Here is a 24,761-nt window from a genome sequence, read left to right as displayed (position 1 = left end):
CTGAGAGTCAACATTGGGTTGACCACGCTGGACTGATGGTCAATGTCAAGTTGACTGTATGCGACTAAGGTTCAGCGTTGAGTTGACCACACTGGACTGACAGTCAATGCCAGGTTGACCACGGACAGACAGAGCATGGTTCGCCTTGCACAGCTGAGATTGGAAACCATTCCTTGGTAAAATGACGTACTATCAGGTGATGGTCCTTCCCCTAAGGGCTGATCTCCCTATCAACGTGCAGTCATTTTAAGAGACCAGCCTCGTATTAATGAAATGGTCCTGTACCTCCGGGAAAGGAAATAAAACAAAGCAAGATCCAATAAGGGAAGAAAGATTGAAAAATATGAGACGGAATTTTCTTTGGTGGAGGCAGAGGATGGGAGCTGAACGGAAAGTACCGAGTACAATCGGAAAGACTCGAGTTCATGGATGGCATCAATCAGCTGCACATTCTTACGCATGCGTATCTCCGGCCAGCTTTGAGGGGGGATGAACGGTAAAAGGGGTGGGCTCAGCGGAAACTGCCGACTGTTGCCGGAAATACCCGAGATCTCCGTGAACGGCCGAGGGCCGCATGCGCATGTCCGCGCTCACCCACATCGATGAGGGCTGAACGGAAATTACCGAGCGCGGTCGAAGATATCCGAAATCCGCGAGAAACTCTGTGAGCCTCTCTGTCTAACGCATGTTCCTCTCCATTCCTTCCCACGAGTGGCGAAAGGTTGGCGAGGCGGTCACAAGCGGAAGATGGCGACCGGGGACGAAAGAAGCAATTATATCACATGCGCATGGCCAGCCCTCTCCTGTCTTTGTCTGAGATGGAAGGGGAAACACCAAGCGGAAAATGCCGAACAGTGGCGGAAATACCCGAGGTCCTGGATCACTCGCTATGACGCATGCGTATCCCAACCTACTCCTTCTTACCTCTGGGAGCCGAGTGCGTCCGGAGATACCCGATGCAGGTCCGTGAGCCCCTTTCTCCGCCCGCCGACGTCGATCTCTCGGGAGTGGTGGGCGGGACCGAGCGATGCCGGAAAGTGCCGAGTCCCCGGACCGTGGGCGGGGTGACGGCAGTTGGCCGTTGGCCTGTTCCCTCCCCTCTCCCCGGGCTGATGGCTGAGTGACAGCTCCGGCGGCCGGAGCGAGCGGGGCGGGCAAGTTTGGAAGGACGGCGGTTGCCGCCGCACCGGCCGGGGGGGAGGGGGGGGGAGTGGTGCTGGGGTGGGGGCTAAAGAAAGAAGGAAGAAAAGATTGCAAATTGAAGATTGCAGACCGTCGACATGGTAGGTGCTAATAGTGGTGGTGAAATGTTTGACTGTACGGCATGAGAATGAAATAGAAATACTCTTCGCTTCTTTCCGGCTCGCGCTCACCTGAGCGCCAGGTAAGGGCGACGTCGCCAGGTAACCCCAATTAAATCTTTAATTTCGAAAAGCTTTCTCTTTCGATCCTCATCTTCCTCCGCCTCATTACGGATGGTTTGATTTTTTTTGTGAGGGAACCTGTTGATGATGGGTGTACGTTCGAAGGAAAGAAGGGAGATTTTTGGTCAAATGTGGATTATCCTTTCCCGGAAAGGGCGGGGTTCAGGATCTTGTCCTATTTTTGTTTTTCCTGGTGGACAGACATCTCGCCCAGTATCTCAACCTGAGGTCAACCCCCCCCCCCCCCCCCCCCACACACACCCCTCCCCCCCCACACACACACATCTCCCCCCCCCCCCCCACACACACATCCCCCCTCCCCACACACACACATCCCCCCTCCCCACACACACACATCCCCCCTCCCCACACACACACATCCCCCACCTCTCCCCCCCCCCACACACACATCCCCCCTCCCCACACACACACATCCCCCCCCACACACACACACACCCCCCCACACAGACACATCCCCCCCCACACACACACATCCCCCCCCACACACACATCCCTCCCCACACACACACACCCTCACCCCCCCACACACACACACATCCCTCCACACACACACACACACACACACACATCCCTCCCCCCACACACACATCCCCCCCCCACACACACATCCCTCCCCCCACACACATCCCCCCCCCCCACACACACATCCCCCCCCCCCCACACACACATCCCCCCCCCCACACACACATCCCCCCCCACACACACATCCCCCCCCCCCACATCCCCCCCCCCCACATCCCCCCCCCCACACACACATCCCCCCCCCCACACACACATCCCCCCCCCACACACACATCCCCCCCCCACACACACATCCCCCCCCCACACACACATCCCCCCCCCACACACACATCCCCCCCACACACACACATCCCCCCCACACACACATCCCCCCCCACACACACATCCCCCCCCACACACACACACAACCCCCCCCACACACACACACAACCCCCCCCACACACACACACCCTCACCACCCCCCACACACACACACCCTCACCACCCCCCACACACACACGTCCCTCCCCACACACACACACGTCCCTCCCCACACACACACACACACACGTCCCTCCCCACACACACACACACGTCCCTCCCCACACACACACACACGTCCCTCCACACACACACACCCCTCCACACACACACACACACACACACACATCCTTCCCCACACACACACATCCTTCCCCACACACACACATCCCTCCCCACACACACACATCCCTCCCCACACACACACATCCCTCCCCACACACACACACATCCCTCCCCACAAACACACACATCCCCCCCCCACAAACACACACACCTTCACCACCCCACACACCCACCCCCACACACCCACCCTCACCCCCCCACACACCCACCCTCACACCCCATACACCCACCCTCACACCCCATACACACACCCTCACACCCCATACACACACCCTCACCCCCCACACACCCTCACCCCCCCACACACCCTCACCCCCCCACACACCCTCACCCCCCCACACAACTTCACCCCCCCCCACACAACCCCACACACACACCCTCACCCCCCCCACACATACACCCTCACCCCCCCCACACATACACCCTCACCCCCCCCACACATACACCCTCACCCCCCCCACACATACACCCTCACCCCCCCCACACATACACCCTCACCTCCCCCATACCCACACCCTCACGACCCACACACACACACCCTCACCCCCCCACACTCATGCCCTGACCCCACACACACACATGCCCTGACACCCCCCACACACACATGCCCTGACCTCCCCCCACACACACTCACACCCTCACCCCCCACACACCCTCACCCCCCACACACACACACACCCTCACCCCCCCCACACACACACACCCCTCACCCCCCCACACACACACACCCTCACCCCCCCACACACCCTCACCCCCCCACACACCCTCACCCCCCCACACAACTTCACCCCCCCCACACAACTTCACCCCCCCCACACACACACCCTCACCCCCCCCACACACACACACCCTCACCCCCCCCACACACACACCCTCACCCCCCCCCACACACCCTCACCCCCCCCACACACACACCCTCACCCCCCACACACACACCCTCACCCCCCCCCACACACACACCCTCACCCCCCCCCACACACACACCCTCACCCCCCCCCACACATACACCCTCACCCCCCCCACACATACACCCTCACCCCCCCCCACACATACACCCTCACCCCCCCCACACATACACCCTCACCCCCCCCACACATACACCCTCACCCCCCCCACACATACACCCTCACCTCCCCCACACACACACCCTCACGACCCACACACACACACCCTCACGACCCACACACACACACCCTCACGACCCACACACACACACACCCTCACCCCCCCACACTCATGCCCTGACCCCCACACACACACATGCCCTGACACCCCCCACACACACATGCCCTGACCTCCCCCCACACACACTCACACCCTCACCCCCCACACACCCTCACCCCCCACACACACACACACCCTCACCCCCCCCACACACACACACCCTCACCCCCCACACACACACCCTCACCCCCCCACACACACACCCTCACCCCCCACACACACACCCCTCACCCCCCCCACACACACACCCTCACCCCCCACACACACACACACCCTCACCCCCCACCACACACACACCCTCACCCACCACACACACACCCTCCCCCACCACACACACACCCTCCCCCACCAGACACACACCCTCCCCCCCCACACACACCCTCCCCCCCCCCCCCCGCCCCCACACACCCTCCCCCCCCCCCCACCCTCCCCCCCCCACACACCCTCCCCCCCACACACACCACCCCCCCCCCACACACACCCTCACCCCCCCACACACACCCTCACCCCCCCCCACACACCCTCACCCCCCCCACACACACCCACCCCCCCCACACACCCTCACCCCCCCACACACACCCTCACCCCCCCCCACATCCCTCCTCACCCCCCCCACATCACTCCTCACCCCCCCCACATCACTCCTCACCCCCCCCCACATCACTCCTCACCCCTCCCACATCCCTCCTCACCCCCCCCACATCCCTCCTCACCCCCCCCCACATCCCTCCTCACCCCCCCCCACATCCCTCCTCACCCCCCCACATCCCTCCTCACCCCCCCATCCCTCCTCACCCCCCCCACATCTCTCCTCACCCCCCCCACACCCCTCCTCACCCCCCCACACCCCTCCTCACACCCCCCACACACACACCCTCACCCCCCCCACACACACACCCTCACCCCCCCCCACACACACCCCCTCACCCCCCCCACACACACCCCCTCACCCCCCCCCACACACACCCTCACCCCCCCCACACACACCCTCACCCCCCCACACACACCCTCACCCCCCCCACACACCCCTCACCCCCCCCCACACACACCCTCACCCCCCCCACACACACCCTCACCCCCCCCACACACACCCTCACCCCCCCCACACACACCCTCACCCCCCACACACACCCCTCACCCCCCCACACACACCCTCACCCCCCCACACACACCCTCACCCCTCCCACATCCCTTCTCACCCCCCCCACATCCCTCCTCACCCCCCCCACATCCTCCTCACCCCCCCCCACATCCCTCCTCACCCCCCCCCACATCCCTCCTCACCCCCCCACATCCCTCCTCACCCCCCCCCCACATCCCTCCTCACCCCCCCCCCACATCCCTCCTCACCCCCCCCCACATCCCTCCTCACCCCCCCCCACATCCCTCCTCACCCCCCCCCACATCCCTCCTCACCCCCCCCCACATCCCTCCTCACCCCCCCCCACATCCCTCCTCACCCCCCCCACATCCCTCCTCACCCCCCCACATCCCTCCTCACCCCCCCCACATCCCTCCTCACCCCCCCCCACATCCCTCCTCACCCCCCCCACATCCCTCCTCACCCCCCCACATCCCTCCTCACCCCCCCCACACCCCTCCTCACCCCCCCCACACCCCTCCTCACCGCCCCCCCACACACACCCTCACCCCCCCCCACACACACCCTCACCCCCCCCACACACACCCTCACCCCCCCCCACACACACCCTCACCCCCCCCCACACACACCCTCACCCCCCCCACACACACCCTCACCCCCCCCACACACACCCTCACCCCCCCACACACACACCCTCTCCTTCAACCCCCGCCACACACACACACGCACCCTCGCCTTCAGCCCCCGCCACACACACACACGCACCCTCGCCTTCAACCCCGACCACGCGCGCGCGCACACACACACGCACCCTCGCCTTCAACCCCCACCACGCGCGCGCGCGCACACACACGCACCCTCGCCTTCAACCCCCACCACGCGCGCGCGCACACACACACGCACCCTCGCCTTCAACCCCCACCACGCGCACACACGCGCCCTCGCCTTCAACCCCCACCACGCGCCCTCGCCTTCAACCCCGCCACGCGCGCACACGCGCCCTTGCCACAACCCCCACCACGCGCGCGCACACGCGCCCTTGCCACAACCCCCACCACGCGCGCACACGCGCCCTCGCCTTCAACCCCCACCACGCGCGCACACGCGCCCTCGCCTTCAACCCCCACCACGCGCGCGCGCGCACACACACGAGCCGTCGCCTTCAACCCCCACCACGCGCGCGCGCACACACACACGCGCCCTCGCCTTCAACCCCCACCACGCGCGCGCGCACACACACACGCGCCCTCGCCTTCAACCCCCACCACGCGCGCGCGCGCACACACACACGCACCCTCGCCTTCAACCCCCACCACGCGCACACACGTGCCCTCACCTCAACCCCCACCACGCGCACACACGTGCCCTCACCTCAACCCCCACCACGCGCACACACGCGCCCTCGCCTCAACCCCCACCACGCGCACACACGCGCCCTCGCCTTCAACCCCCACCACGCGCCCTCGCCTTAAACCCCCACCACGCGCGAGCGCGCACACACACGCACCCTCGCCTTCAACCCCCGCCACGCGCGCACACGCGCCCTTGCCTCAACCCCCACCACGCGCGCTCACACGCGCCCTTGCCACAACCCCCACCACGCGCGCACACGCGCCCTCGCCTTCAACCCCCACCACCCGCGCACACGCGCCCTCGCCTTCAACCCCCACCACCCGCGCACACGCGCCCTCGCCTTCAACCCCCACCACCCGCGCACATGCGCCCTCGCCTTCAACCCCCACCACGCGCGCACACGCGCCCTCGCCTTCAACCCCCACCACGCGCGCACACGCGCCCTCGCCTTCAACCCCCACCACGCGCGCACACGCGCCCTCGCCTTCAACCCCCACCACGCGCGCACACGCGCCCTCGCCTTCAACCCCCACCACGCGCGCACACGCGCCCTCGCCTTCAACCCCCACCACGCGCGCACACGCGCCCTCGCCTTCAACCCCCACCACGCGCGCACACGCGCCCGCGCCTTCAACCCCCACCACGCGCGCACACGCGCCCTCGCCTTCAACCCCCACCACGCGCGCACACGCGCCCGCGCCTTCAACCCCCACCACGCGCGCACACGCGCCCTCGCCTTCAACCCCCACCACGCGCGAGCGCACACGCACACACGCGCCCTCGCCTCAACCCCCACCACGCGCGAGCGCACGCGCGCGCACACGCGCCCTCGTCTCAACCCCCACCACGCGCACACACACGCCCTCGCCTCAACCCCACCACGCGCGAGCGCACGCGCACACACGCGCCCTTGCCTCAACCCCCACCACGCGCACACACGCGCCCTTGCCTCAACCCCCACCACGCGCACACACGCGCCCTCGCCTCAACCCCCACCACCCGCACACACGCGCCCTCGCCTTCAACCCCCACCACGCGCGAGCGCGCACACACACATGCACCCTCGCCTTCAACCCCCGCCACGTGCGCACACGCGCCCTTGCCTCAACCCCCACCACGCGCGCGCACACGCGCCCTTGCCTCAGCCCCCACCACACACGCACACGCGCCCTCGCCTTCAACCCCCACCACGCGCACAGACGCGCCCTCGCCTTCAACCCCCACCACGCGCGAGCGCACACGCACACACGCGCCCTCGCCTCAACCCCCACCACGCGCGAGTGCACACACGCGCCCTCGTCTCAACCCCCACCACGCGCACACACTCGCCCTCGCCTTCAACCCCCACCACGCGCACACGCGCCCTCGCCTTCAACCCCCACCACGCGCGCACACGCGCCCTCGTCTCAACCCCCACCATGCGCACACACACGCCCTCGCCTTCAACCCCCACCATGCGCACACGCGCCCTCGCCTTCAACCCCCACCACGCGCACACACGCGCCCTCGTCTCAACCCCCACCATGCGCACACACGCGCCCTCGCCTTCAACCCCCACCACGCGCACACACGCGCCCTCGCCTTCAACCCCCACCACGCGCGCACACGCACCCTCGCCTTCAAACCCCCCCCCACACACACACACACACACACACAGACACCCTCGCCTTCATCCCCCACCGCACACGCACCCTCGCCTTCATCCCCCACCGCACACGCACCCTCGCCTTCATCCCCCACCGCACACGCACCCTCGCCTTCATCCCCCACCGCACACGCACCCTCGCCTTCATCCCCCACCGCACACGCACCCTCGCCTTCATCCCCCACCGCACACGCACCCTCGCCTTCATCCCCCACCGCACACGCACCCTCGCCTTCATCCCCCACCGCACACGCACCCTCGCCTTCATCCCCCACCGCACACGCACCCTCGCCTTCATCCCCCACCGCACACGCACCCTCGCCTTCATCCCCCACCGCACACGCACCCTCGCCTTCATCCCCCACCGCACACGCACCCTCGCCTTCATCCCCCACCGCACACGCACCCTCGCCTTCATCCCCCACCGCACACGCACCCTCGCCTTCATCCCCCACCGCACACGCACCCTCGCCTTCATCCCCCACCGCACACGCACCCTCGCCTTCATCCCCCACCGCACACGCACCCTCGCCTTCATCCCCCACCGCACACGCACCCTCGCCTTCATCCCCCACCGCACACGCACCCTCGCCTTCATCCCCCACCGCACACGCACCCTCGCCTTCATCCCCCACCGCACACGCACCCTCGCCTTCATCCCCCACCGCACACGCACCCTCGCCTTCATCCCCCACCGCACACGCACCCTCGCCTTCATCCCCCACCGCACACGCACCCTCGCCTTCATCCCCCACCGCACACGCACCCTCGCCTTCATCCCCCACCGCACACGCACCCTCGCCTTCATCCCCCACCGCACACGCACCCTCGCCTTCATCCCCCACCGCACACGCACACACACACACCCTCGCCTTCAACCCCACACACACACACACCCTCGCCTTCAACCACACACACACACACACGCACCCTCGCCTTCAACCACACACACACACACGCACCCTCGCCTTCAACCCCCACCGCACACGCACCCTCGCCTTCAACCCCCACCGCGCACGCACCCTCGCCTTCAACCCCCACCGCGCACGCACCCTCGCCTTCAACCCTGACCGCACACGCGCACACACACCCTCGTGTTCAGCCCCCCACCACACACGCACCCTCGCCTTCACCCCCCACCACACACGTGCACACGCACCCTCGCGTTCAACCCCTCACACACACACGCATCCTCGCCTTCAACCCCCCCCACACACACCCACCCTCGCCTTCAACCACACACACACACACCCACCCTCGCCTTCAACCACACACACACACACCCACCCTCGCCTTCAACCACACACACACACACCCACCCTCGCCTTCAACCACACACACACACACCCACCCTCGCCTTCAACCACACACACACACACACCCACCCTCGCCTTCAACCACACACACACACACACACCCACCCTCGCCTTCAACCACACACACACACACACACCCACCCTCGCCTTCAACCACACACACACACACACACCCACCCTCGCCTTCAACCACACACACACACACCCACCCTCGCCTTCAACCACACACACACACACACCCACCCTCGCCTTTAACCACACACACACCCACCCTCGCCTTCAACCACACTCAACCACACACACACACACACACACACACACACCCACCCTCGCCTTCAACCCCACACACACCCTCGCCTTCAACCCCCCCCACACACACACACACACACACACACACACACACACACCCTCGCCTTCAACCCCACACACACACACACACCCTCGCCTTCAACCCCACACACACACACACCCTCGCCTTCAACCCCACACACACACACACACACACACACACACACACACACACACACACCCTCGCCTTCAACCCCACACACACACACACACCCTCGCCTTCAACCCCACACACACACACACACCCTCGCCTTCAACCCCACACACACACACACCCTCGCCTTCAACCCCACACACACACACACACACACCCTCGCCTTCAACCCCACACACACACACACGCATCCTCGCCTTCAACCCCACACACACACACACCCTCGCCTTCAACCCCACACACACACACACACACACCCTCGCCTTCAACCCCACACACACACACACGCATCCTCGCCTTCAGCCCCACACACACACACCCACCCTCGCCTTCAACCACACACACACACACCCACCCTCGCCTTCAACCACACACACACACACACACCCACCCTCGCCTTCAACCACACACACACACACACACCCACCCTCGCCTTCAACCACACACACACACACACACACCCACCCTCGCCTTCAACCACACACACACACCCACCCTCGCCTTCAACCACACACACACACACCCACCCTCGCCTTTAACCACACACACACCCACCCTCGCCTTCAACCACACTCAACCACACACACACACACACACACACACACACACACACACACACCCACCCTCGCCTTCAACCCCACACACACCCTCGCCTTCAACCCCCCCCACACACACACACACACACACACACACACCCTCGCCTTCAACCCCACACACACACACACCCTCGCCTTCAACCCCACACACACACACACCCTCGCCTTCAACCCCACACACACACACACACACACACACACACCCTCGCCTTCAACCCCACACACACACACACACCCTCGCCTTCAACCCCACACACACACACACCCTCGCCTTCAACCCCACACACACACACCCTCGCCTTCAACCCCACACACACACACACGCATCCTCGCCTTCAACCCCACACACACACACACACACGCATCCTCGCCTTCAGCCCCACACACACACACCCACCCTCGCCTTCAACCACACACACACACATCCTTGCCTTCAGCCCCCCCCTACACACGCGCACACCCTCGCCTTCAACCCCACAGACAGACACACACCCTCGCCTTCAACCACACAGACACACACATCCTTGCCTTCAGCCCCCCCCTACACACGCGCACACCCTCGCCTTCAACCCCCCACACACGCTCATCTTTGCCTTCACCCCTACCACCACTCCCCTCATCTTGACCCCCCCATCCTTCTTTTTTACCCCTTCCACCTTCCCCACTTACCTTCACCCCTACCACCTCTACCCTTGTCTTCAACACCGCACTCCCCATCCTGACCTGCACCAGCTCCACCCTCATCCTCACCCCACCACTATCCTCATCCCCACCCACACCAGCACCAGCCTCATCCTCGCAACCCCACCACCACACCTTCATTTTCAATTCCCCCCCACCATCATCCTCATCTCCCTTCCCAACACCCCCACCATCTTCATCTCCCTTCCCAACACCCCCACCATCTGCATCTCCCACACCACCACCTCATCTTCCACCCTCATCTCCCTCTCCCTCTCACCCTCTACCAGCACCCTCATCTCCCTCTCCCTGACCACCATGCTCATCTCCCAACCCACCACCATGCTCATCTCCCAACCCACCACCACGCTTATCTCCCTCTCCCTGACCACGATCCTCATCTCCTTCTCCCTCCCCCACCAACACCACACTCATCTCTTCCTCTCCCACCAACACCCTATCTCTCCCAACCCCCCACCATGCACATCTCCCATCCCACCCCTCACTACCCTCATAATCACCCCCCCAACCACCACTGTCGTAACAACCCCCTCAACTCCTCCACCATCGTAATAAACCCCCCCGAACTCCACCACCATCCTCATCTTCACCCCCCACTGCCACCTTGGATTGTGGGATATGCCCCATTCCTCATGCTGCACTCCTCCCTTTCCCCCAATTTTCCACTCCTGCCCCCCAAACCAATCCCCACCCCTGTCCCCACCCCTTTCCTCCCTTCCATACCTGCTCCACCTGCCCCCTTCCCACCCTCCCCGCTCCACTCAGGAGGTGGGTGGGGTTGTGATGTAAATAATTAAAACATTTCCATTTCAAAACCACGCTGGACACTCATGTTCATACTCTTTTTCTTGCTGCCAGACCCTGCTGAGTTTCTCCAGCATTCATTGTGTTTGTTCGACCCTAGGACCTGTGTCAATTTGTGGTTGACTTTGGCACCTATGCACTATCAAGGTTAAAGTTAATCAGATATAATCAGGTCATTTTGGGCTTGACTAATACACGCTTGCAGTTTGTCTGTGTTTATCCTATTTCAGCAGTAACCTAATCCCTCGTCCCCACCCTGTGCCCATATCCGTTTACTTCCCTGCTGCCTTTGACTACCTACCCAACCTGTTCTTGATTGTTAATGTGAACTCTCATCAGTTATAATCTGCAGCCTCCCTAATCCTCTGTCCAAACATGTCTCTCTCCAGCTATTTTCCCTTCGAAAACATGCATTCAATATTGTGGTATAATAGCCTACTTCTTAAATCCAAGTACTTTTGTAGTATTGTTGGGGATACAGAAAGTGATGCACAGCAAGAGCCCACTTAAAAATAGAAAGTGTCTCCTACCCTGTCCTGAATTCTGTTGCATGCAGTTTTATACCTTTGCCCCCTTACTGTTGACCTAACTGCCATTGACCACAGATGTGAGGCAATCTAGAACAAGAGGTTGTGGTTTTGGGATGAGGGGAAGCAGATTCAGAACAGAAATGATGAGGAAATACTTCTCTCAAAGGGTCGTGAATCTGTGAAATTCACTCCCCCAGACTGCGGTGGATGCCAGCACGCAATTTAAGGAGAAGGTAGATTTTTAATTTAGTAAAGGGGGTTGAAGGGTTATGGGGAATGGGCAGGAAAGTGGAGTTGTGGCTGAGATGCCTCAGGAAGGCAACCAACATCATCAAAGATTCCTGTCACCCCAGTTATAATCTCTCCCAACCTCTATCGGGGAGAAGATACTAAAGCTTAAATACTTGGACCAACAGAATCAAGAACAGCTTTTTCCCTGCTGTTATCAGGCTTCTGAATCAGACTTCTCAAATTTGAAATTAATGTTGATCTCACTTTTTGTGCACCTTCTCTGCAGCCATAACATTGTATTCCTCGCTCTGTTCTACTACGCGAATGCACTTTGTATGGTATGATCTGCCTGTACTGTATGCAAAAACAAAACTTTTCACTGTTCTTAGGTACATGTGACAATAATCTAATCAATATCAAACCTTGATGAGATCCACTCTGATCATGTTAAATGGGTGGACAGGCTCCAGGGGTTGCTCCATGTTATGTTCCAAACAATTCACTTCTCGTTGATTTTTCCTATCCTATTCACGATTGCATGAGAAAGATTCTTAAAAAACCTTCTCTCAAGACTGTTGGGTCAACCTTTCCCTAACAGCTCTGTGGGTGTGCTACCCCACCTGGGCTGCTGTGGTTCAGAAATGTTAATCCCCACAAACCTCTCCAGGGCAACTGGGGACGGACAACAGATATTGCTTCTTGCCCAATGACACCTGAATTACATAGATTGTGGGGAGTGGGTGGCTTCGTGGTGAGGTCACTAGAAAAGTTCAGGCTAACGTTTTGGGATCATTGGTTCGAGTTCCACCATGGCAGCTGGTGGAATTTCATCATAGAATCCCTGCAGTGTGGAAGCAGGCCATTCAGCCCATCAAATCAGCACTGACTCGCCTCCCCCCAATTTCCATGCCTAATCCACCCAGCCTGCACATTACTGGACGCAATGGGAAATTTAACATGGACGTCCACCCTAACCTGCACATCTTTGAACTGTGGGAGGAAACTGAAGCACCCAAAGGAACCCATGCAGACACCGGGAGAACATGCAAACTCCACACAGACGATTGACTGGGGGTGAAATTGTGAGACAGCAGTACTAATTACTGAGGCACCATGCCATCCCTAAATTTACATTCAATTAATAAAACCATCGGGACTTGAAAGCCTCACTCCTGAAGGTAACATGTGAACGGGGTGGGGAATGTGAAACAATTGCTGTTATGATTACATAAGCCCTTGTTGAGACCACACTTGGTTTTGGCCTAATGACATGAGGACTGGTGGAACATCTTAGGCTGGTACTCGCTGGAGTTCAGGAGAATGAGGGGGGATCTGACGGAGGTATATTAAATGCTAAAAGGGATTGATCAGGTGGATGTTGAACAAATCCGCCCCCTTGTGGGACCGTCTCGAACAAGAGGTCATAGATATAGTGTGAAAGGAGATAGGTTCAAAACTGAGATCAGGAGAAACGACTTCTCAGAGGGTTGTGAATCTGTGGAACTCACTGCCCAGAGTGTAGTGGAAGCAGAATCAATTAACAGATTCAAGAAAGAAATAAGTATGTTTGTGATGAAAAGTGTATAAGGAGCTATGGGGAGCAGGCAGGAAAGTGGAGTTGAGACCAGGATAAAACTAGCCACAATCAAGTTAAATGGCAGAGTGGGCTCAAAGGACTGAATTGCCTATTCCTGCTCCTAATTTCTATGTTCCTATGAAACAATTAGGGCTGGGATGAGGAGAGATGTTTTCACTGAGTGGCATTTCTAGTATTTCTTATCCCAGTGAGCTGTGAAAACTCGGTCATTGGATGCGTTCAAGGAAGAAGAATAGTTTTTTTATAGATATTGAGGGTTTTGGGGATAGTTTGGGCAGATCACACTGAGGTAGAAAATCAGCCGGAAGAGGTTCAAGGTGCTGAATGGTCCTGTTCTAGACTACTTTAATGTTCTGGCACATAATTCTTTGAAATTTGCATCACAGGTGGACAAGGTAGTTAGGGTGATGCTTGCCTTCATTGCTCAGACCTTTAGTATAGGAGTTAGGATGTTAGGTTAAGGTTCTACAGGATGTTGGTGAGGCCTCTTCTGCATTTCTGTGTCCTGTTCTGGTCACCCTGTTATAGGATGGGTATTATTAATCTGGAGAGGGTTCAGAAAAGATTTACCAGAATGTTGTTTGGAATGGAAGGTTTGAGATATAAAAATAGGCTGGGCCGTTTTTCACTGGAGAGTGGGAGGTTGAGGTTATAAACTTTAATAAGGTTTATAAAATCATGAGGGACGTTAGATAAGGTGATTGACAGGTATCTTTTCCCTAGGGTAGGGGAGTTCAACACTAGGAGGCAGATTTTTAAGATGAGAGGAGAAAGATTTGAAAAAGATGAGGGGTAATTTTTTCATACCGAGTAGTTTGTGTGTGGAATGAATTGCCAGACAAAGTGGTGGATGCAGGTACAGTTGCAACGTTTAAGAGACATTTTGGATAAGTACATGAATATGAAGTATTTGGACGGATATGGGCCAAGTGCAGTCTTGTGGGACAAATTTAGTTTGGGATTATGGTCAGTATGGACGAGTTGGACTGAAGGGTCTGTTTCCATGCAGTTTGACTCTCAACTTTCCAACTATTTACCCCTCGACTCAGCTAACTTCACATCTTTTCAGCCCACGCACTGCAGAACGACAGTTAAGCAGTTTGCAACCGCCAAAATGCCAGCAGTACCTTTATTATAGTAATTACCCTTGAAAAATTAAAATAATTACTAGATAATTGAATTAAGCACAAAGGCTCCTCCTGTGTTTGCTTCAAGTCTGCAAGAGCATAAACAGGCTGTTCGGCCCATCTGTCGTAAGGCTGCGTTTATGCTCTGTGCAAGCTGCCTCCCGCCCCCTTTCCCATTTCGCTCCCATCAGCTCTTCCTTCCGTTCCATTCTCAGTCTTGTTTGTTCTCCTCTCTCTTGACGGTTCCTGTCAGCTTCACCCAATCTATCCATTTATGTTATGTGCAAGTTCCCAGACCTCCCTTCATCCCATTTGCTGTTGTCCTCTGATTTCCAATGTCATTGTTGGAGCTGGATACTGCCTGCTGTTTCCTACTGCCCCACCTTTGGCCCTCCATTGCTTTAATGAGCAATTTGATTTATTTTTATAAGCATCAAAAGAGCATCTGAAGTGAAGATTAGAGTCAGAGAGTTGTTTCTATATATGTTTATACATTGGTACATGAGAGTAGGTTGAGTTTTTTACTTTTGTTTTTTTTATTGTTTTGAATTGTATTGTTTTGTAATATTAAAAAATCTATTATTCCAATAAAAATGTATTTTAAAAAAAAACAGTCAGAGAATTGTACAGCAGGGAAGCAAATCCATCAGTCCAACTCGTCCATGCTGACCAGGTATCTAGTCCCAGTTGCCAGCATTTGGCCAATATCCCTCTAAACCCTTCCTATTCATATACCCATCCAGTTGTCTTTTATATCTTGTAATTTTATCAGCCTCCACAACTTTCTCTGGCAGCTCATTCCATACACACACCACCCTATGTGTGAACACGTTGCTCCTTAGGTTACTTTTATATCTTTCCCCTCTCACCCTAAACCTATGTCCCTCTAAATTTGGACTCCCGTCCCCTGGGAAAAAGACCTTGGCTATTCACCCTATCTATGCCTCTTATGATTTTATAAGCCTCTGTAAGGTCACCCCTCTAACCCCTATGCTCCAGTGAAAAAAGTCCCAGCCTCTTCTAACTCAAACCCTCCATTCTTGGCAACATCCTGGTAAATCTTTACTGTTCCCTCTCCAGTTTAATAATAACCTACAGCTCCTTTTGTACCAAAACCATTCTAATGTAATCTGTGCTTGGCTTTATCATGCATCTGCAAGATTAGGAGGTATCATTCAAGCAGGACATTTGCAGGGGAGAAAATCCTTCAAACCTGCAAGTCCTAACCCCAGCCCCCCCACCTTGAACCAAACATTCCCTCCCCTGGAGAATGTGTATATAATTCTCCACGAAGTCCCCAGGCAATCAAGCAAGTTGTGAGACCTATATACACCGTTTGGGGTTTCTGTTTGCTATGGGCTATTCAGCTGTGTTTTGCACACAACAGTATGTTTATCTTCTAGGTCACAGAGGGATAAATTGGACTGTTGCTTGATGGACACCATCTGTGAATTGAAACCCTCCTAGAAGTTATAACTGGAGGTAACAATAAATTAAACTGGACTTGAACTAGTGAGACATGCACCAGAAATAGTTCCTCTGTCCTACTTAGAACTGATGCCTTGAGGCGTCTGCAATGGGGTCAGACAATAAATGTTCAGACGTGAGCACCGCGTCTCTCAAGAAGAGTAGCCTTGGTTCTGCTCGATTCCCATCTCTCTTTGCTCATGCAAATTAACACTTCTTAATTTTTACAATTGGGCAATTGTTTGTGTTTACCACCGAATGGCCAGTTGAATAAAGCCCTGTGTTCCTTTGGGTCTTTGTGAAGGGCAAAGTACAGACATTGCTCAACCAGCCTGTGCTAGCAAGAGGAAGTGGTGGAGGCAGGTACAATTCTAATACTTAAAAGGCATCCGGATGAGTATATAAATAGGAAGGGTTTAGAGGAATATGGGCCAAGTGCTTGCAAGTGGGACTGGATTAATTTAGGATATCTGGTCAGTATGGGCGAGTTGGAGTGAAGGGTCTGTTTCTGTGCTGTATGACTATATAATTCCAAGTCTTCACAAACACTGTTATTTAGATAGAATATTTAAAATATTTCATTCTTATAGAGACTTTCACAAGGTTGGAGCATTCCAAAACCCCTAACAGCCAGTGAAGTACTTTGGAAGTCTTGTCACTTTTGCAGAAACATGACAGCTAATTTATATGCAGCATTGACCCACAAACAGCAATGTCTGAAAAACCATACCGTCTGTTTTGAGTGATGTTGTTTGAAGGATGAACATTCCTCAGCTCTACTGTTCCTCTTCAAAATAGTGCTGTGGGAATTTTTGCTTTCACTTGAGGCCAGTCTAGAGTTTGTGCGCAGGTTTCTAGAATGAGACTTGAAGCCAGGACTGTCTGACCAAGACATGAGTGTGCTACCTGCTGTGCTGTGTGCTGGCTACTGTGCTCAAGAATTGGACTGGATAGTGCTGGCTTCTGAGTCCCAGTGCAGAACAAGGTCGATTGGCACAGAGTGAATTTCATTAGTGATCTCTCGCTGTAAGGAGTGAACAGTTTGGGATCTCAATAGCGGTGGTTGTCACAAATTGGGAACGGAGTTTACTCTGTGTCACTTGCCTGTTGGGCAATAAGATTGCACTAATGATGGCAAATTTTAATTGCTCTAATTCCCAGGAGAATGGGAGGGCAAGACTTTGTTCTTTTGAAACAGAAGACTGGGAGAGATTGTTCAGTAATTCCTAAAGCAGCACTACTCCAACTAGGGATGGAATAGAGATTGAGGAATCCCCAGGGTACACGAAGATGAAATATTTAGTTCCGGGACTATAAATATCCCCAGATGAAGGCTGACAAAGGAACGTTATGGGAGGGTCCAAACCTGAGACACACCAATATAGAATAAAGACTAATAAAATTGATAGGGAAGTTAAGAATCCTTCTACCCAGAGAATGGTGGTAATTGGCCAGGTTGGATTTGTTCTGCTTGTTTGTGTACTGGACATCTGAGTGACTTACCCAATTACTGAGTAGATTTCAATGTTATAACAACTGTTGTAACTTAGCTAGGGGTGTCGAGATTTCAGGACCTCAATTCTCAGTACTATCGCTGGAATATCCTCAGGGCCCATAGACTTTGCAGTATTCAGTGCCTTCAATTGTTTCTTCCTATCATGTGGAGTGAATTGAATTGGTTTAAGACTGGTATCTGTGATGCTGGAGGAGGCTGACATGGATCATCCACTCAGCATTTCTGGCTGAAGACTGCTCCAAAGGCTTTAGTCTCATCTTTTGCACTGATGTGGTGGGCTCCCCCATCATTAGGTTGTTTAATTGTCCACCAATGGCCTAGAAAGGTTAGATCTGACTGGTTGAATGTGGAATTGTTTAGCTCTGTCAATCACTTACTGCTGATACTTGTTTGACACAAGCAATTCTGTATTGCAATTCACCAAGTTTCATAGAATCTTTACAGTCCTGGATGTAAGTTTGCTCGCTGAGCTGGAAGGTTTGTTTTCAGACATTATGCCACCATAATATCATCAGTGAGCCTCTGGTAAAGGCTTCACCGGGAACTCACTGCTGATGTTACCTAGTATGGTGGCAAAACATCTGAAAATGAACCTTCCAGCTCAGCGAGCAAACCAACATCCAGAGCCTCAACGTGAACTACAAATCTTCTCAAAACTCGCTAATCCTTAGTGTGGAAGCAGGCCATTTGGCCCATCGAGTCCACACTAACCCTCCGAAGAGCATTCCACCTAGACTCACCCCATCCCAGTAACCCCGCATTTCCGATGGCTAATCCACCTAGCCTGCGTATCCTTGGACACTGTGGACAATTTACCATGGCCAATCCACCCTAACCTGCACATCTTTGAATTATGAAAGGAGCGCCAGAGGACACCCACCCAAATGCAGGGAGAATGTGCAAACTCCACACAGACAGTCGGTCTGTTGGATGCCACCTTGTTGGGTATGACAGGCCAAGTGGCCTGAGATGGTGATTGCACTTGAGTGGAGAAAATGGTACTTGCCACTTCTCAACCCAAGCCTGACTGATGTTCTGCAGCTTCTGCTATATTGCAACATGCTAGTTTTTTTTGTATGTGTTGATGTAATTTATATATGAGAGAATTTATGAAAATGTTGTGGGTAAAAGAAAGAAGGAACTTCAATTTACATGTCACCTTCCATAACCTCAGCACTTAACAGTCCACCAAACACTCTAGCCTCATTGGTCATGTAGCAGACATGGCAGCCAAATTATGCACAAGAAGCTCACACGAACAGGAAAATGATAATCGGCAGGTCAGTAAATCAGAGGGGTACTGGTGTTGTGGTTATGCCATTGGATTAATAACCTGGAGGCCCAGTCTAATGCCTTGGAGACATAGGATCGAATTCTACCATTTCAAGTTGTTGCAATTTAAATTCAACTCATTGATAAAATTTGATTAATCAAGATATCTGGGATAGAAAGCTAATTTTGGGCTCTTGTGGTGTAGTGTCCCAACCCCAGAGCCAGAAGACCGGGTTCAAGTCCCAACTGCTCCAGAGGGGTGTCGTAACATCTCTGAGCAGGTTCATTAGTAAATACCTAGAAAGCTAGTCTCAGTAACTGTGACCATGGCAACTATTATTGATTGTTGTAAAATTCCATCTGTTTCACTTTGCTCATGGTGTTCAGACTCTCAACAATGTAAGTGACTCTTAACTACCCTCTGAAATGATCCATTGAACCATTCTGTTCAAGTGCAGTTGGGTAACAAATGTTCACCTTATCCATGTCTCTCACAACACTTGTTAGAATTGCTTTTTGTAATTTCCTTTTCAGTGTTTGATGTTCCAGGGTTAAAATCTCAGGTGTTTCCCTATCTAACTCTTCTGCTTTTTCCCTCCTTTTAAAACCCAGTTCTGACCAAACTTTCGAACACATCCCTTAACGTGTCTCTCCCTCAACTCTTCTTCCCTTCTTTATGACGAGTCTTGTGATGCTTGTTCTCCATTTTTGTTGCTATGTAAATGTACGCTGTGTACTATAGAACATAAAACAGAGAACAATACACGCAGAACAAGTCCTTCTCAGGCTCGTCCCTCTACACTATCCCAAAATCATCCATGTTTAAATCTCCCTAATGTGACTGAGTTGACTGCATTAGCAGGTAGGGCATTCCACGCCCTTACCACTCTCTGCGTACAGAAAAGGTGAGGTCACGTGAGAGAGTATAGAGAAGATTTGCGGGTTTGTCACTAGGACTGGAGATATTTAGATTTATGAAGAAGTTGGAAAGGAAGAGGGTTTTTTTTTGGTGTGGGTTTGATTGAAATGTACAAAATGTTTTGGGGTCCAGAGACATAAAGGGTGTATTCCTTTTTGTTGGGAAGCCTTTAACCACAGAAATGGACCCTGGACATAAGAGAGAAATAGGGCTGTGTAACTCGCTGTCTGAAAGACAGAAGCCCTCCTCATGTTTACCATGTACTTTGATATGCATTTGGAATGAAATAACCCGCAAGGAAAAAAAGTGCAAGAGCTGGAGATTGAGCAAGGCTGGATGGCTCCTTGTTGGATACGTGGGCCAAATGGCCTCCCTTCATCCTTTTTAAATTCCTCTGACTTTGATGAAAGCAGAGTCTGAGCAGCTAGATGTGCAAAATGTTTGGTTAAAACTGCAATCTTGTTTTTTCAAAAATCAAATTCTTTTTGCGACAAAATACGCCAAGAGAGGTGTGTTTTTTGCATTAGAAAAGTGGGGGAAAACGATCGAGAGGTGTGCCTCTGAGTTATGGAGGCAGCCACCTCAAACAGCTCTGTAAAATTTCCCGTCAATTAACCGACTCTGCAGACGAAAGAAAGTAAATGGAAATGCTGTTTCTCGTTTCGTGGGAATTGGCAGGGTTTCAGGAGAACCACGGTTCCGCTTGTTCAGACCAATGTTCTTGACTGTGACTGTGCCGAAGACTGAAGTTCCCTTTCTCTGCTCTCAGGGAAAGTACCGATGCTATTAATGCAAATGTCCCCTGCTTCTTTTTATTCAATTTGTGGAACGCCAGCAGACAGGAGCAACAAACAGGATTATTCACAATGGACTGCGTTCCATCTTGCATTATTACCGTGCACCAGCCCTCATTACAATTAAGCCTTGCAACATGAGAATCATGCTGTGTTTAGTGGACTCTGCCCCTAATAAGTGACTAAATGTTACTGATTAATTGTGGGTCCCTTGCCCTTCATAAAACAGAGTCAGGTGAATTTATAAATAGTCTACAGCTGTGTTTTATTAATCTTACTGTGGACAAAATCTGCTGATTAACACAGAGAAAGCGCTCAGAAGGAACACCCTCCATTCAACAGTAACCACCTTTAAAAAGTCAAGGGTAGCAGATGCCCTTCCCCTACGAGTTCCAGGTCAAGCACCACACTAGTTTGGAACTATATCAGCAGTTCTTTCAATGTCACTGGAATTCCCTTCCTAACAACATTGTTGGTGTCCCCAACTCCTGTAGACTAAAGTGGTTCAAAAAGGTAGCTCCCCACCACCTTCTCTAGGGGCAATTGGGGATGGGTAATAAGTACTATCCCAACCACTGATACCCATTTCCCATGAACAAAAAGGCTAAGTTACAGCTGGAGCATGGTCAGATGTATACCCCTGTGAGGGCATCAAAGTGCTTGAGATGTTGGGACAAGTGACCAATGTGTTTAAAGTCGTAGATTTCCGAGTGTCTTAAATGAAGAGAAACAGGGAGATGTGACAGGAGAGTAAGCTAGCTAGAAATGTAAATGAAGATTTCAAAGAGTTTCTTTGAGATACTAAAGGTAAGAGCAAGAGACAAGAGTGGAAAATGAGGCTGGAGAAGTAGTAATAGGGAAAGAAAGAAATGGCAGAGGAACTGAAGGGCACTTTGCATCAATTTTCACAGTGGAAGACACCAGCAGCAAACCAGAATTTCAAGAGTTGGGGGCAGAGGTGAGTGTAGTGCCACCACTAAGGAGTAGGTCTGGGGAATCTGTTGGGCCTGAAGGTGGTGAAATCACCCAGACCAGATGGACCAAACTCCAGAGTTCTGAAGGGGATAGCTGAAAGATTGTGGAGGTGTTGGTGATGATCTTTTTGGAATCACTGGAGTCAAGGAATGCCCCAGAAGACTGGAAAATGAGTAATGCAACACCCCTGATTAAGGAGGGAGGGAGGCAAGGCAAGAATCTATAGGCAGCTTAGCCTGGCCTTGGTCGTTGGTAAGATTTTAGACTCCATTCTTAAGGAAGAGACTGCGGAATACTTGGAAGTGCATGGTAAAATAGAGCTGAGTCAGCTTGGCTTCATCAAGGGGAAGACATGCCTGACAAATCAATTAGAGTTCTTTGAATTGAATTAGCTTTATTAAGGAGTTCAAGGTTTGTGTAAAGATTTGTAGCTTGGGTACTAGTTGTGGGTATGTTCACCAAGCTGGGAAGTTGGTTTGCAGACGTTTCACCCCCCTGTCTAGCTGACATCTTCAGTGCTTTTAGAACCTCCTGTAAAGTGCTGCTGTCCTGTGTCTTCTAGAATGTACTTGGTTCTGTTCCTGCAGCTTCCAGTTGCCGGTTCCAGTTGTTTGTTGTAGTGGCCGGTATACTGAGTCTAGGTCTATGTGCTTGTTGATGGAGTCTGTGGATGATTAGATTAGATTACTTACAGTGTGGAAACAGGCCCTTCGGCCCAACAAGTCCACACCGACCCGCCGAAGCGTAACCCACCCATACCCCTACATTTACCCCTTTACCTAACACTACGGGCAATTTAGCATGGCCAATTCACCTGACTTGCACATCTTTGGACTGTGGGAGGAAACCGGAGCCCCCGGAGGAAACCCACGCAGACACGGGGAGAACGTGCAAACTCCACACAGTCAGTCGCCTGAGTCGGGAATTGAACCCGGGTCACTGGCGCTGCGAGGCAGCAGTGCTAACCACTGTGCCACCGTGCCGCCCACTCACGGGGTGCCATGCTTTCTGAAATTCTCTGGCTGTCCTCGGTTTGTCTTGTCATATGATTGTTGTGTTGTCCCGATCGAATTTGTGGTCCCTGTCATCTGTGTGTGTGGCTATTAGGGACAGCTGGTCGTGACAATTAGTGGCTAGTCGGTGTTAGTGGATGCTGATTTCTAGTTGTCTGACTGTTTGCCCGGTATAGTGTTTCATGCAGTCTTTGCATGGAATCTTATAAATTACATCAGTCTTGCATATGATGGGTATAGGGTCTTTTGTTCTGGTGAGTTGTGGTCTGAGTGTGGCTGTCTGTTTGTGGACTGTCATGAATCCCAGTGGTCAGAGAGATCTGGCTGTCAGTTCCAAGATGTGTTTTTATGTAAGGTAGCGTGGCTAGTGAGTTGGGTTGTGGCATGTCCTTGTCACATTATTTGTCTGTTAGGTATCTGCAGATGAAGTTAAGGGGATATCCATTGGCAAATACTCTATAGAGATTTTATTTCCTTTGTAGATCGGGAGTGCTGCAGTGTAGTATAGCTCTTTTGAACAGGGACAAAAAGTCTCCAGCATCTGCTGTCCTCATTTTTTTTTCCCTTTTGAACAGGGACCTAATACAGCTTCTCTTAAGTGTGTTTGGGTGGTTACTGTTGTAGTTCAGGTGCGTGTGGCTTTCCTTACACTTTTGTGGTGCATTCACTGTTCTGTGTTCTTTCTATCATCACATCCAGGAATAGGAGTTGATTGTTGGTTTCCTCCTCTCTCGTAAATCTGATCCATGTGAGCATGGTGTTGATAATCAGGTGTGTGTTATTGAGGAAGTAACATGCAAGTTAGTAAGAGACTTAGTGAGAGAGATCAATATGGATTTCCAAAAGGCTTTTCACAAGGTGCCGCACACAAGGCTGAAAAATAAAATGAGAGCCCATGGTAGTAAGGATCAGGTACTGGCATGGATAGAGGATTGGCTGACTGGCAGAAGATAAAACATCTGGATAAAACTGTCTTTTTCAGGATGGTAGCCAGATACTAGTGATATTCCGCAGGGGTCTGTGTTGGGACCACAACTATTCGTGTTATACACTAACGATCTGGACAAAGGATCTGAAGGCATTGTAGTTTGAAGTTGACATAACAATCAGTGGAGGAATAGTTAATGTTGAGCAAGCTGGGAGGCTGCAGAAGGACTTGGACAGAGTAGAAGAATAGGCTTAGAAATGGCAGGTGGAAATGTAGAAAGTGTGAGGTTATGCATAATAGAGATGTAGGCTATTTTCTAAATAGGGAAAGACTTCAGAAATCTGAAGGCGAAGGGATTTGGGAGTCCTAGTTTAGGAATCTCTTAAGGTTAACATGTAGGTTCAGTTGGCAGTTAGGAATGCAAATGCAAGTTTGCATTTATTTCAAGAGGCTAGAATACAAGAGCAGAGGTGGTCTGAGGCTGTATAAGGCTCTGGCATTTGGAATATTGGGAGCAGTTTTTGGGCCCTGTATCT

At 53.7% G+C, this 24,761-nt stretch overlaps 1 protein-coding gene across 1 annotated transcript in view; it reads left to right on the top strand.

The window, feature by feature from the left end:
* Window positions 1-1,132: 1,132 nt before the first annotated feature.
* Window positions 1,133-24,761, top strand: part of LOC122544327 (AP-1 complex subunit sigma-1A) — a 39,293-nt gene continuing 15,664 nt past the window's right edge. Inside the window, exon 1 of the mRNA XM_087982714.1 lies at window positions 1,133-1,283. Coding sequence (XP_087838840.1) covers window positions 1,281-1,283 — 3 coding nt within the window. The 5' untranslated portion in view covers window positions 1,133-1,280. The remainder of the gene's footprint in view (window positions 1,284-24,761) is intronic.

Source organism: Chiloscyllium plagiosum, unplaced genomic scaffold (assembly GCF_037043375.1).
Source record: "Chiloscyllium plagiosum isolate Xiang-an unplaced genomic scaffold, Cpla_swu_hap1 HiC_scaffold_44, whole genome shotgun sequence".
Classification (NCBI taxonomy): domain Eukaryota; kingdom Metazoa; phylum Chordata; class Chondrichthyes; order Orectolobiformes; family Hemiscylliidae; genus Chiloscyllium; species Chiloscyllium plagiosum.
The sequence above is the reverse complement of the archived record's forward strand: the minus strand, read 5'-3'. Positions and strand labels throughout refer to the sequence as shown.